General features: G+C 51.1%; 1 protein-coding gene across 1 annotated transcript; it reads right to left on the bottom strand.

Moving 5' to 3' along the window:
- Nucleotides 1–3,560: 3,560 nt before the first annotated feature.
- Nucleotides 3,561–11,411, bottom strand: HOXC13 (homeobox C13). Its single transcript, XM_032493016.1, has 2 exons — nucleotides 10,593–11,411; nucleotides 3,561–5,182 (listed from the first exon to the last, which is right to left on the bottom strand). Exons 1-2 carry the CDS (start codon nucleotides 11,326–11,328, stop codon nucleotides 4,926–4,928), a joined length of 993 nt encoding a protein of 330 aa, XP_032348907.1. The 5' UTR covers nucleotides 11,329–11,411; the 3' UTR covers nucleotides 3,561–4,925.
- Nucleotides 11,412–15,117: the final 3,706 nt, after the last annotated feature.

The raw sequence follows: 15,117 nt of genomic DNA, 5'->3' as shown, positions 1-15,117 counted from the left end.
GCTCCCTGTGACCATGGCCTCTGGCCAGACCTAGCTCTGGGGAGGGGCTGAGATCTGCTTTGGGGTCTACTCTGTCCGGCTACAAACTGCTTCTCAAATCCAAGCCTCCAGTTGAGGAAGGGAGGAGGAACAGGCAAATTGGTGTAGGGGCAACCCACCGGGTAGCCTGGTGGGGTTGGGAGGATGTACCGCTAACCCCGAGGCTGGCTGGGCTGGGGAAGCAGGGATCCACTTACCTCTGGAGGTTCAGAAGTGTTCAGGGTGGGGATTCTCAGCCTCTAGAAACCCTCCAGGTTTCCCCCTCCCCAAGGCGGCCTGCAGGCCCAGCGGAGGTATCTGAGGAGGGCGGGGCGGAAGAGGCGGAGGCATCGGCCAGCGGTAGGCGCACGGGAGCCAAGTTGCAGAGCATCTCTGGAGAGGCCGCCTTTTATGGGCGTTATTAGCGCCCCTGTCTAGACTGGAGACGACACCTCTGTGTGTAAACAGAGGCGGCGGGCTCTGGCGGGAAGGGGGATGGCGCGTCAAGGGGGCGAGGGGCCCTCCCCTTCTCTGGCCACCGGAAGATCAAGGCCTTTTCCACCCTCCCCCCTTCCTTGTGCTCCCTGTGATGTCAAGGTCAGAAAGACCTAGTCACGGTCAAGGCTAAAAGAGGAAGAGCCTGGTTGGTTGCAGAAAGGCTCTGGCCCCCTCCTCCTCCCAGAAGCCCCTGGCTCCCCAGAGCCCCTCAATACTCCACCAGCGCTGGCCTGGAAACACATCTGCCTGAACCGGCACTGGCACTTGGAGGTTTTGTGGAGTGGGCTCCCGACATCATCCAAGTCAGACCCAGATGAGTCCTAGGGTGGGGAGTTCTCTTCTGAACAGAGGGAGCTGCTGCAGGGTCCCCAGCTCCAGTCCTCTGAGAGATGGAATGTCCCCCACCTTATACCCACATTGGCCTGCTGACCCAGCCGCCTGTGGATCAGCCTCAGGAGCAGATGGTCTGGAGACAGTCGTGGAGGGATCTCCCAAGAACCGCTGGCCTTGCTCCCTCAGGTGGGTTCCAGGCTGTGGGACTGACTACTGGCTGACAGGCCCGTTCTGCTGGCCCTAGGTCTGAGGACTAAGATGTGGGTTGGGGAAGGGGTTTTTTTCCCCCAAGCTCAGGAAAAGATCTAACTGAGCCCTCCCTAGCTGCCTGGTAGAGTGACCTCCAGACGGAGAGTCCTGTGAGGCCCCAGCTCACCCAGGTCCCCCAGCCCTGTCATGGGGGAGGCCCACGAGGAGTGCGGAATGCCACTGGATTATGAGAAAGATGACAGGAGCCTCAGTCCCAGAGGAGAAGGGCTGTCCATTTCCCGGGATGCCTCTGGGCTCATAGCCCTTCAGACCTTTTCTATCCACTTGCATCCTCATATTTATAGCATCCTCACTCTCACACAGACACTAGGAGACTGGCTTTGGGAAGAAAGGCTTTTTATAGATTTGAATAAAGAAAAAAACACACTGTACACGCTGAGATGAGTGCTGGTTGACAACATTGCTACAAATGCATGCACACAGGCGGTAAAGGCTGAGAAAATTCTCCACTGGTCAGAGTCTCTACACTCACACAGCACACCCCATCGCAGGAATGTCTCACAGAGTTCCCCAGTGAGAACGTCAACTCTTGAAGGAAGGAAAGGCAAGGGACCAACACGATCAGAGAAGGAATCCTACTTTTTCCCAAATTCATCTTCCCAGAACACACATTCACACAATCCATGCCTCACACAGAAGTTTCCATTCTCATGCTTACTTACTCTTATGGGAGAGGCATCTCCAGAATGATCCAGGCATGATAATCCTCCAAAATCCCTCCAGGTGTATTTAATCTGGTGCACGAGAGGTGTGTTAACCCCCTGGCACACTGGGGCTCACAGGGACTCAGAGGGACTGCAGTGCTTATCCCGGCCACCAGCGTCCCGGTGCAACCCCAAAGAGCCTATGCAAGCTTTCTTCTTTCTTCCATCACCCCCTGAGGGCGGGTCCCTCCGTGTGGGAAGACTTGTTTATTTGACTTCGTGTGGGTTTGTATGCAAAAGTGGAAGGATGCCTCAGAGAACTCTAGAATTCTCTTTCCCCACAGAGTCTCCATCTTCCACTATGCCTACAGCTGTGTTATGGGACTACCCAATGTACCCGCAAGTCAAGGCAGGTAGGGGTCCATATCAAGGGAGCCCCGGGCCTCTTGTCTACTCGGTTTCTTTTTCTGACCAAACACACACATTTAATCTTCAATTCTGTCCACCTCAGAGGAGACAGAAGTTCTGGAAAGAGGTTAGGGTGGTGAGTGGGGAGAGAAAGGGAAGACAGAATTAAGAATGAACTTTATTCCTGGGAGATTCACCTATTACCTCCTAAATCCATTTTGCTCAGCATTTGATTCTTTGGCAGTTAACCCAGAGTTGAAATGGAGTGGAACAGGGCTGGCAGTCACATCAGCGGTAGAGCCTCTGCAGAGGGCGAGTTCTTCGGGCTCTTTGTCTTTCAGACTTGGAGTGAGTGTGTGTGTGTGTGCGTGTGTGCACGTGCGCACGCATGGGTGTGTTTCACCTCCGGAAATATTTATTTAAATAAAATTTCAAGAACTTCAGCCATCTGGCAAAGGGAAATCAGAGAACTCTGATTTCCAACCCAGTGCCTCCAGTTTTTCTGTGTCTCAGGAGAGGGAAAATATTATATATAAATAAAAATTGCTGCAGTAAAGATTTAATCTGAGATAACATTGTTTTAGGCTATATTGCTTTTTAAAAGTCTCTTAACCTGACAACTTAACGATCTCATTAACTCTGCCAGATAGGGAGATAGGCTCAGATGGATGTGACAGGGAAAACAAATTAGTGGCAGAGTCTACACAGCTCCTGGTTGCCTGGAAGACTGGGGCTCCCAGGGATGCTGCAGAATAAAAGTGAGGCTGGCTGCATGAAGTGGGAGTCCATGGGGCCCCAGTGGCCCTGACTTCTTACAGAGGTTGGTGGGGAAGGAAAGAGGGCAGCTTGGGAAGGCTGAGGTGGCAGGGCAGCAGGGCAGGCTGTGGAGGCCCCTTCTGAGTTCCAGCTCTGAACTGTCTGGAGGGATGTGGGATGCTCTGGGGCAGTAGGGCCCCAAAAGCCTAAAGTTAGCACCCCACTGCCGCCACCGCCCCGCCACCGCTGCCTCTGCCAGAGCATCCAGCTCCCAGCTAGGATGTCACTTTCTCAGAATCCAGGTCTGGATCTGAGCCCCAACTATTAACCGAAGTGACCTCACTCACCTGCTCCCAGGCCTTTCCAGTTGCTGATTACATTCTTCTCTCCCCAAGATACACTCATCTATTTCGGGCATCAGGATAGGAAAGAGTTTTCTCCTGTCTAGATAGTAACAACAACCTGAATAACTCACTTAAGAAACTCAAGTGGAGCAAAATATGAGTTTGGGATCTACCTGGCTGGGGGTGATATCTATACCCTTTCCCCTGCCCATCCTGGCTCAGTCTGGGCAACAGAGCCCTGAGGAGCCAGTGGATAGAGGGAGTTTCAGAAGGAATCTGAGTGATAAAGTCAAGGCAAAAAAAAAAAAAGATTTTATTTTAAAAACAGGTTTGTGGGTTTTTTTTCCTTTTTGCATTCAGTACATTGTCATTCAGACATCACAATACTATATACAGATACACGACATTTTTTTTAAAAGCCTATTTTTGATGAACATTTCAAAAGAACACTGTTTTGTAATGTGCCAGTGGGAAAGGAGAAGTGAGCCCCCGACCCCCCAGCACCAAGTTGGCCTTTGAGGAGGGAAATGTTATGCAGCATCTACATTAGCTGGCTAATTGGGAGCCAGTTATTTTGGCCTCCTGGACTAAAACCGCTTTCCTCCGGACAATGAATAAAAGTGAAAGTGTGAGGCTTTCTCAGCTAGTGCTTCAGTGGGCATGAAGAAGTAACTGGAGAGGGACTCTGCTGGGGGACCTACTCTCCATCCCCTTAGAAGAGCAGTTTTTCTTTTCCTTAGCAAAAAGTTCTGCTTCTGTGCCTGGCCTGATCCTCAGCCTGACCACAGAGAGAGAGAAAGAGAAAGAGAGAAGACATATTTAGCAGCGTGGAGGGAGTTTCTGTCTTCCCTGGATGTCTGCATGTTGACTGAGAAGCAGAAAAGAGGCCAAACAGAACAGATGAGGCCGCCGAGGGGGCAAAGGAGCCTCCAGAGAAACTCAGTTTCTTGGTTGGGGAGGGGGTAGGTGGCTCCTTGGCCAATTCCAGCTTTTGTTGAAACAGATAGGAAAGAAAGAAAACCTAAGTGCTGTCTGTATTCCAATCACAATGCCAGATCCCTAATACTTACCATTAATATTAATGTAACTTTTAAAATATGCAGAAAATCTTAACTGGGAAATCTTGCCTAACTAAGGAGTGCCTGCCGGAGGGACAGGGAGCAGGAGGACGGACTGGGAGGAAGGTAGGAGCTCACCAGGTCCTGCACCCGCATCACACACTCAGGAGGGTCGTCTACCTGCCTGGGCAAAGGATGTGGCAAGAATGGGGTCATTTGGGGTTCCCCAGCTCTGCTTTGGCTGGAATGATCTGGCTCTTCACTGCCACTCAGCTTTCTGGCCAGGCGAGGAGTGACAGCCAGAGTGGGTGGAGGCTGGCTGCCTTCCTCCCACAGCCCACCTAGACCCACCTCCAAAGCAAAGGCCCGGTAGGTCCCAACTGCATAGGGGTGGAGGCTGAGGATGGGGTGGGGAGTAGAGGGCGGCAGAGCGCACCCTCTGATATTCTCTGCCTCCGGCCTCGGCCTCGGCGGTGCCTTTCCTCTTTCTGGTTAACTTTAAATATTTGTCTGCACCCGAGAAGCGACCTTCGGTGGGTTCAGATATGATACAAATCAGCGACATAAATACATGGGGCGGGTGGCCGGGTGGGTGGTCAGGTAGAGTGCAGATGAGGCGCTTTCGATTTGCTGACCACCTTCTTCTCTTTGACCCGCCGGTTCTGGAACCAGATGGTGACCTGGCGCTCCGAGAGGTTTGTGGTGGCTGAGATGCGCCGGCGCTTCTCTTTGGTGATGAACTTGCTGGCCGCGTACTCCTTCTCAAGCTCCTTCAGCTGCACCTTGGTGTAGGGCACGCGTTTCTTGCGCCCGCGCCGGTAGCTGCTCACCTCAGGCTGTAAGGGAACCACGTCTGGGGGGAGAGAGAAGGCGGGGGCAGCAGAAAGTGAGTCACGGGCTGGACCCAGGACCTGGCGAGGGGCCTTGAAGCTACGTGGTGGGCCAGGCACAAGGTTCCTGTGGGGACTCAGAGGGTGGGAGAACTGTCCTCAAATCCTTTGCACCTCTGTTATTAGCAAGGCCACAACCAAGGTGAGACCTCTGGGGTATTGCCTCTGGAGCAAACTTTAAAGTAGGGGGTGCCCAAACCTTAATAACCAAGATAAGTAATATTTTAATGCAATGTTTAAAACACATATAAATGAATGCAAAAAATCCATGATGAACAAAATATCAAAATTGTCAATAAATACAGGGCCAGTATTATTGATTTTTCCTTTTGCCTCAGCCTCCATTATGGCTCTGCACAGTTCTCCTAATTAGAACCCTTGTACCCTTCAAGGGGTCCCTCTGAATCCCTTCCCAGTCTGCCAGCCTGCGGGATTGCAGGTATTCAGGCAAACCCTTCCTTCCTGCACTTAGATCATTTGAGCATCAGTCAGTTTATACTCTGCCCGATTATCAGAGGAAGGTGTTCTTTTGCGTGTTTGAGGGAGGGCAAGGCATGGCATGGTGGGCAGGGAAACAGCTTCAGCAGGCACATAATGGCTTCATAATTTTGGTCACTGGCTCCGCACTAGAAATCTGAGGCCTGCACCAATAGATAGAAGAAGAAAAGCTTCCAGGTGAAGCCAGACTGCCCGAGAGGTCCATTGTCATGAGAGGTCCAATGTTGTGAGCCACAACATCCAAGGTGGGAAGTCCTGGCACTGAGATGCAGGGAATCAGGTCCTTAGAAGTCAAGAATCCACACCCCAGGGTGTGCCCACAGGAGAGCCCTTCTTGGGTTACTGTTCACATAAGTCTTCTATAAAAAGAAATCAATGCCCCTCTTTGCCCCCACAAATGTCCACTCACCAAAACAACAAATTCTGCTCCAATTCGCTATCTTCTTCATTCCTCCAAGACTGAAAGAAACTGTCTCCATCCCATGCAGGAATCCTAATCCTGAACTCTAAATTCCTTGTCATCCCACTACTAGTTCGATTTCTTTATGTGCTAAGAATTCCACAGGAGCTAAAGGCAATGTGGGTCACTTATATCCCTCCTTCCACTCCACCCTCACCTCTGTCAATAAAAGGGCACAGGAAAAAAAAAAAAAAAGCCATAGCCACACTTCCAAGGGGAAGTGAGGAACTAGGGAGATTATCTAGTTCACCCTCAATTTTTTTAATGTAATTGTTACATGAGGAGGACTGAATATTTGGGGTTTCTCCTTCATTCTTACTGCCCTTTGGAAGTGTAGATAGTCCAGAATGAGGACACAAAGCTCTTCCTGAAATGCTCGTACTCACCCCACCTTCATGAAACACCTTCCCTACTTCCTTTCCCATTGGGTCTGCTCTCTCCCAGGGAGCCTTGTCTACACAGGATGCAGGGGGGAGTGAAGGGCACGGAAAGAATATAGGAGACAGAAGCGGCTTCAATGGCCTGGTGTGGCTGTCTTCGTGACAACATGAACAATTTCTCGGGAAATTTTTGGACTTGTCACTTCTCTCTGCCTATGTAGGAAGAGGCCAAGTTTTTTTTTTTTAATCTGAAAAACAAAATAACTTCACTTTAACAGAGAATGTCCTTTAGGTTAAGAAGGATTTTTTTGTACCAGACAAATTTTTCAGTCTCTCAGTTCTCAAGTGTGTTTTACTTTCACAGATGTAACTATGATTTGAGAAATAGATCATTCTGGAAGAAGAGCAAAACAGAGGGTGAGTAATGGTACCAAGAGGTTTTTTTTTTTTTTTTAATCCTCAGAACATTTTTTTCAGGTTTATTTTATTAAATTCATTTTGCAAGATAAGGAACCTGAGGCTCAGAGTAGGTAAAATAATTGAAGTGTCAGAGCCAGATTTTAAATCTAGATTTTTTTGACTCAACATAATGACACAGTAAGTTCTAAAATGGAAATAGGTCATGTGGTACTATTTAGCTTTAAAATACCTCATTTTCCCTGGAGAGCAAATGGAATAAAAATGAGGTTTGGTTCCTTAATTAACCAAATAATTATCCCTATTTCATTTTCTGGAAATGCTCACAATTATCTACCTAATTTTGGGTCTCCCCAACTATAAATTTCCAATGAGGTTCAATCAACAAACTCCAAGAAATCAGTCTAAAATAATAGGTAACCAGTCTAAACAGGCTATTTTTCTCTACAGGATGCCAAGTGTTGATTTGGCCAAGTTTTTTTGTGGATCAGACCAAACTGCTGGTTGTTTTGGCCTCCTGGGGAGATACATTCACTCTTGCCTTTCAAAGAAGCCCCCTTTCATTGCCTGCTGTCTTGTCTGGAAAGGAAGTGGAATCTACAGATGTGGAGACATCTGGAAGCTCAGACCTTGAGTTGTATCTATGCTGCCTAAAGTAAGTAGGGCACTTGGCTATAATTTTACAATCAGCCTTTCCCTAATCTCCCTTCGGAGTGTGCGTGCGCGCACACACACACATACACACACCATTTCATACCTGGGAACCTTATAGACACTTTTGAGGAGAAAATAAAAAAATCAGATCAATACTCAGCCATAGCTCTTTCTTGGGGTCCTGTATATGAGTTCCTACTGCCCACTCGCTCTTGACCACCCACTCCCACAATAGGGCTCTGGGCTCTGAAGGGGAGCCTGTTCGGCTAGAAATCCTAGCCATTCTTCCCAACCAAACTCCAAAGGCTTGCCAGTAGGAACTTCCAGTGTGGCCCAAGGAGCCCCTTTCTTTCTCTCTGTTACTCTCTCCCCCAATCCTATCTGTGTCTGTCTCTCCCTGTCTCCACCCAGCCCACCTCTTGTCTCTGATTCTCTCTTGGAATTTCTGCCTTTCTCTGTCAAAATAAAAAAATAAAATTGTCTACCCTCACTATAGGGAGAAAAACAAAAAAGAGCAGTGAAGCAAGGGTCTGTATAATTGGGCAAAGGAAGAAGCCACAACTCATCTTGGCCCTAATTATCTGGATCTTTCTGAACAATTGCCTTCATCTCCCACACCAGCCCAGACTGCCATAGATGAGGTTTCTCAGAGCCAGAGGCGCTGAAGAGAGACAGCAGTGTTTATGCCTAGATGCTGCCGAACAAACCACAATTGCATAGACAGAGTTATCTGGAAATCTCACTACTTCTAAAAGATCTCTGTGTGGGTAGGAAGATGGAGGGTGCCTGAAGATAATTTCTTTTTCATCTGCCTTTTGCCTGGACCTCTGCACTCACTGAGATACACCAGCCCGATTCTATTTCCACACGAGTGTGTGAGCACACTGCTCCTGAGGCACACTGTGTTTTATATCCACTTTCATGCTATATTTTGCAAGTGTATTACGTCTGTTTGGCTGTATTTTTTTCAAAGATATTTTTCTCTAGGAGGCTGTGACCAAAAAGTGTTTATTTTTTGCAGGTTCTTTCTTTCTGGGAATCTTTAAGATGTTTATTTTGCTCAAAGATATTTCTGAGCTTCTCTCCAATCCTTCAGCTCCACCTTGCCCTACATGCATACACAGGATGCCAGAGCAGCTCTCTCTTCACCTCTTCACACTAAACCCATTGCCCATTGCTCTAGACCCATGCCTCCACCCAAGGTGGGCCTGGTGGGCATCAGCTCCTCTGCCCTTCAGCCCTTTAGCATGGCTACCAATGCTCCAGGAGTTCCCCATCTTCCAAGAAGCTTCCCGTCTGGTGAGATGGGGAATTAAAGCGTCATATCTCCACAACACATTATTGTATGTCTACACATGAGTTGCTTATCTTCTAGAAAAGTACTATTATGCGTTTCATATTAGGTAGTTAATAACAAATCATATAATGTCAAAATATTAGTCATTACTGAGTAATGCACAATAACGTGTACTAAAATTCTATCACTTTAAGTCTTCTGGCAGCCAGAAATGGGGATATCTAGTATGGGTCCCACCCTGGTATTCTCTTGTGTTACATTAAGCAATCTTATAATATTGACAAGGATGTTATTTTCTATGCTTTCTAACATTATTCAGTGACTTTTTTTTAAAACCATCTGCCCTTGCTCCAATCCCGGATGCAGAGGAATTTCAGGCCCACCTTAGGGGTCTTTAGGTTTATACCTCCCAATGAAAATATCCCTGTCCATATGTAGAGCTGGCGGGCCCTTTGATCAGTACGTAGAGACATACATGGCTATCCTAGGCCCCCAGGACCCCTATACATATCAGAATGGAGGCAGTCTGTCCTCTCACACTAAGCTCTGCTTATAGCTAGAGCAGATTCAAGCTCTGGATTTGCTAGACCCTGAATCCTGATCTCTCTGCACACCACTGAATCCAAAGCTCCTGGTGTGGTTTTGAGAAACCTGGAACTGGTCTTTTCCCCCTGGGGAGGGGGAGGGGTTGCAGGATCCCCTCCTGTTCAGAGATAGCCTCAATTGGAAAAGGAGCAGAATATCAGTGAATTTCAACCCCCCACCCCATACAAGAGGAGGGGTCCCCAGCCCAGGCCTGGACCTCAGATCCCTCCAGAACAGGTCTTCCTTTCCCCCACCTCTCATTCTCACTCCCCTCTTTCTGTGTCTAAGGCATGGGTAACTCTCTTACTCCTCCACATTTGGGGGAGTTGGCAATGTGAACACTCACAGGGTTTGAGCTCAGTATATCAGAGAGGCAAAGAGTATTATATCCCAGGAGAAGGATGTGAACTCCCTTCTCTCCACACCTCTCCAGAGATTTTAGCTCTCCTGCTTCTTGAACAATCAGGAAAATTGTGGCCGAATTCTTAAAATAATCAATAAAAGAAAACAAAAAACATCCTACATTTCTGTAAGTACCAGCAAATTAGACTCCTATTTTAAATTAAAAAAAAAAAACAAACAAACTGTCCAGTGCCTGAATGATCTTGGAAATTCAGGCAAAGAAAATGTTTGGGGGTTCTTACTTTTTCCCCCAATTATTTGGTGGGTTGAGCGTTTTGTCCTGTTGGTTTGGGATTCCAAGGCACCCAAGGCTCACCCCACCCCCATTCGTGGCCGGAAGCGGGCTTTAGGGGGCCAAGAGCCGCGCTTGAGACTAGAGCCCGCTGGGGGAGGAGGAGGCGAGCTCCCGACTGGAGCGGAGCCGGCGGCCCGGCGCTCGGGCGCCTGTGATTGCTTCACTCTCGGCCGGGCAGCTCCGGGGAACGTGTCGGAGCAGATTTCTTCCCCGACGCATTCCTCAGCACAGCTTGCCTGGCCGGCTCCATCGGCAGCCCAGCAGAGCCGGCACGCCGGGGCCAGACGGCGGGGGTGGCTGGGGCGCGGAGCCCCGGGGCAGGCGGGGCGGGGAGGGGTCCCGGGCGGCGGCGGCGGCGGCGGCGGCGCTCGGGCCCCTTCCTTACCTGGAAAGGGAGACTTCCAGAGATGGGCGGACTGCGACTGCTCCTTGGAGCAGTACACCTGACTGTCCCAGCCGTTGGAGAGAGCCCAGTGCTGGTAGCCTTCGACGGGGATGAGCGCGTCGTGACGCGGCTCCGGATGCCCGCTGATCCCAGGCACTACCGACACGTCCAGGTAGCTGGGCATCGCCTGGTAGGAGCTGGCGAAGCTGGGATAGAAGGCGAACTCCTTGGCTCTGGAGGACAGGTCGTCACCGGGCAGGGAGCCCGACGGCTCCGGGTACTTATCGCCTGGGTGGTAGGCGCAAGGCTTTTGCTGCAGGTTCACGTTGTGCGACAGGCGGCAGCCGTAGTAGCTGCCACCGAACGGGTAGCCGTAGCCCAGGGTGGCGCTGGACGAGGTGGGGGGCGCCGGCGGCGGGGCGCACTGGCGGGCCGCCTCCGGGGCCGGGATGTCCGTGTAGACGGCACCTTGAGGGGCGCCCAGGGGGGCCGGCGGGCGGCCCAGCACGGGGTGCGGAAGCAGATCTCGGCAGTGACTGGCCGGGCAGCTGCTGCCCAGCCCGTCCATGCTCGGGGCTTTGCCGGGGCTCGCTCCGCTGCAGCCGCCCCCCGATCCTCCCGCACCGCCGCCTCCACCGCCGCCGCCGCCGCCGCTGCCGCTCTCCGCCGCGCTGTCCTCATAGACGTACATAAGGCTCTCCGGCCAGCGCGGATGCAGGAGCAGCGAAGTCGTCATGACATGATCTGCTTGAGCTTTTTAAAAACTCCACTTGCCAGAGGCTGCGAGCTAGGGAGACACCTCGCTCCCTTTTCCCCTCCCCCATCCCTCCTCCCTTCCCCCTCCACCCCTCCCCTCCTCCTGCTGGTGCTTCCACCGCCCTCCCTGCATTCCCTCTACGCATGCGGGGACACTTCATTAAGAAATCTCCGGCTCCTGCCCGCCGCCCCTCCGCAACCCTCCCGCGTCCACGTGACGCTGCCGGTGCACGTGATGTCTTGGCCGAGTCTCCTGGGGTTCCCACCCCTGGAGGTGGGGCGGGACGAAAGAGAAGAGGTCTCTGTCGATTGGCTCTCAGGAGGGGCAAAGAGGAGGGAGCTGGGAGATTTAAAGGGACAGGGCAACGCCCCCTGGCAGGCCTTGGGGAGGGAGTATGAGGAGGGGGAGGCTGAATTTGGCCGACGCAAAGGGGTCTGAAGAGATCAGGACTACTTCTGGGCGCCTCTCTCTAGGCTTAGGAGGCTTATGGGAGAGACAGATCCCTACCCAAAAAGATCGATGTGACTGGATTGGGGCTTGGAACTAAGGGTGGGAGAAACACTGTATTTTTTCCTAAATAAATAAATGAATAAATTAATAAACAAACAAACAAACTGGAAAGCAGGCGGAAGCGCGCGGGCAAGGTATGGGGAGCTCTGGCTCTTGCCTTGGCTGGCTCCCCTGGAGCTCCGGCTGGAAAGAACCCGACACTGAACAGCAAGACTTTGATGCCGGGATTGTGTTTCCATTTCCGACTTTCAGCCACTTTCTCCAAAGCCCCAGTTGTCTGCGAGGGACCCTCTCTAGGCTCCTGGCCCGCAGGTCTTCCTCCAGCAGAGCAGAGAGGGCTGGAAGCATGTAATAGCCCCCAAACACACACATCGATTGTCACAAGGAGTGCGGGATGCTCTCAATGAAAAATTGAGAAAGAATAAAGGAGAGAGACAGAGGCAATAGAATAGACTGATATTGCAAATGTACAATGGAAATTAAAAGCCTAGGAGTGAGATTTTTCAAAGAAAAGGGGATTCAGTCTAGGAAAGCTAAAAAGCCCTGCATGTGAACAAGAGCACGCGCTCTCAGATCCCCGTACAAAAGGAAACGTGAGATGAGGTAATGTCGGCAGCACTGTCTCTTTGGAGGGGTATTTCCCAGGCGCTACTCTGGGAGACTCCGGAGGCCCGGTCCCAGCACCGAGGATCCGCCTCAGATCTCCCGCCGCCTGGGCCGAGCCTGCAGGCCAAAGGCTGAAGGGCCAGGCAGAGTCGGAATCAGCGCAGTTGCCAGCTGGATAACCCCAACTTTAGCTCCCGTGGCATTCTTGGGTCCATTCCTTTTTAATGTGAAGTGTTTTGATGCTTTGAAATTGCCCAAAATTCAAAGAAAAAATTGACACCAACTTACTGGTTTTCTAAAAACAAAAACAAAAACAAAAACAAAAAAACCTCTTCTCTCCTCCCAGTCTCCCAACCGACTTGCTGTGCTCAGTTTGGTGCCTCAATAGAGGCACCCCTTTCCAGGGAGCATCTCAGTGGAATTGAGCCAAGTTCCCTTTCAGCACAGGGCCTCCCTGAGGAAAAGAGGTAATAAAGAGAGAGAGAAAAGAGGGGAGAGGGGCTGCAGCATCTCCCTCTCTCGTGTCTCTGCCACAGATTTTAAATGCTGGGTGCTCCTGTCCAGACAGTGCATGGACTGTGGCCAGGCAATAGCCCTTGGCTAAGCTGGACCCACTGGATCCTTCCAGCTCCAGAGCAAATGGCCAGGTCTGTACTGAGATATGGCCCACGGGCCCCCTCCCTTCTCCCTGCAGGGGGAAGTGACTATGGGGAGCAACCTGGCATGGGTGAGTTAGGATAAGAAACATAATCCTTATCAGTGTGATCTTCATTCGGAAGGGTCACCTCAGATTTTTAGAAAGCAGGTCTCGGGCTGGGCTGGCAGTAGGAGGAAAAATAATTTCTTCCAATCAGGAAGGTTGGAAACGTAAGCAGGCTAGCTTGAGTGTATTTTGAGAGAGATGATGGTGGAGGGAGGAGGGATGAGCCAAGGGGAAGCTGGGTTTTTCTGGGAGGCTGCTCTTAGCTGGGAAACTGGCTTCTCTGTCTCTGGAGTCCCAAGGTCAAGGTAAAAGGAGGAAAGCAAACATGGCCTGGCTAGTCTAGACTGGGTCGTGTGACCTTGGCCCCCCGCGTCTGCCTGCGGCCTGGCTGGTGGGGGTAGGTGGGTGGAGAGGTCTGGGTTTTTTTTTTTTTTTCCAGCCGCAGGTGCAGGGGTGTTGCAGAAGCCCAGGCTTCCCCTTCTGTGAAGTGCGGGGTCTCGGTCCGCGTGGAGAATCTGGGGGCGACGGGGGACCAGGCTGTGTGGGACCACCCGGGGAAACAAAGAGCCTGAAATGGCCACCCCATTCCTGGGGCTCCCTCCCTGGCCAGGAATGGTCTAGACCAACGCTAGACGCGTCTTTGCGGGCCAGAACCCAAAGACACCTCCCCTAGCCTTTGGGAGAAGGGGGCAGAACAGCGCGAAGGCTCTGGATGCAGGTAGCCCAGCAATAAATACAATTAATAGTATGTCCTTTCCCAGGTTTATATAAGGGCATTAACCATTCCTCTTGTAATGAGATATAGATTTAATTAACCCAGCAATTTCACAATTCCATTTATTAGGGGCGCTATGCGGCCGAAATTTAGTGACGAAAGGAGAGAGAGGGAAAAGTTCCCTTCGCCAAGAAGACCAGCCCAAGATGATGTAGTCCCCCCAGAGACTTGAGAGAGTGAGAAGGTTGGAGGGGAAAGTTCAGGGCTCAGGGCGTTGAAAGTGCTGGAGAAGCGTCCGCATGCTCTGAAGGATTCCCAACTCTTTGCTGAGACCTTTCCCTCCTGAAACTGCCGGCTCTAAGACTGGGGAGCGCCCGGAGCGGTGAAGGAGGCGGCCCGGCGACAGCCTGCGGGCGGGAGGCTCCAAGTAGAGCCCTGTTGGTTAATTAAGTTTAAGCCTGGGGTCGCTTCCCTCTCCTCCCCCGAAAAAAAAAATGTGAATCTTGCTGAGACACAAATAAAACCAAATTAAACACTCCAGGAGAATATGCACCACTAGAAACATAGTAATTACATCTCCGAGGAGATGAGGCTATCCTGCCCCAGAAAGCCGGGGCGCTGAAACCATCGGCTTCCAAGCTCCCTCCCCACCACTCGTCCACACCTCGCCCCACCAGGGCTTCGCGGATGGGGCGATGGAGCTGGACTACAAACCTAGTTTGGAGGAAATCAAGAGAAACGAATAGGAATGGGACCCATCGGTCTCCATCTGTGATGCTGGTGTGGAGGAAAGGATGGAGCATTTGGTCACACCAAAGAAAAATGGAAAACGGCCCCTCCAGCTCGGTCGAGCAGCCCCTGGCTCCTCCGTTCTCCGTTCTTTTTTCAAAGGAAGATTTGTGATGGCGAGGCCGCGGGAGCCACTCTGGCTTCTTCTACGGACTGAGTTCCCAGATAAGTTCAACTCTGAAATTCTTCTTTTCAAAGGCTCCAACATATAAAGGAGATATTCAATGTGCCTTCTCACTGGAAGTCCGTGTGTGTGTGTGTATGTGTGTGTGTGTGCGCGCGCGCGTGTGCAATGTACGTGCTTGGGCGCCTGGCCTGTGGGTTTGGGACCGTGGGCAGGCTCCAATGCACTGTTCCAGCACATGCCCCTGTAGACACAGCCCAAATGTATTCATGAAGATATCCAGCCCTCACCAGAAATCCTCTCTATGGAAATAAAGATCTC

This window comes from Camelus ferus, chromosome 12, assembly GCF_009834535.1.
Source record: "Camelus ferus isolate YT-003-E chromosome 12, BCGSAC_Cfer_1.0, whole genome shotgun sequence".
Lineage (NCBI taxonomy): Eukaryota > Metazoa > Chordata > Mammalia > Artiodactyla > Camelidae > Camelus > Camelus ferus.
This window is presented reverse-complemented; position numbering and strand designations above follow the sequence as displayed.

Bases quoted from the DNA above. Each gene is read 5' to 3' on its own strand.
- HOXC13 (XM_032493016.1), bottom strand. From the start codon at position 11,328: ATGACGACTTCGCTGCTCCTGCATCCGCGCTGGCCGGAGAGCCTTATG. The intron at 5,183-10,592 runs GTAAGGAAGGGG...CTCTCCCCCCAG, and splicing joins CTGGAAGTCTCCCTTTCCAG to ACGTGGTTCCCTTACAGCCT.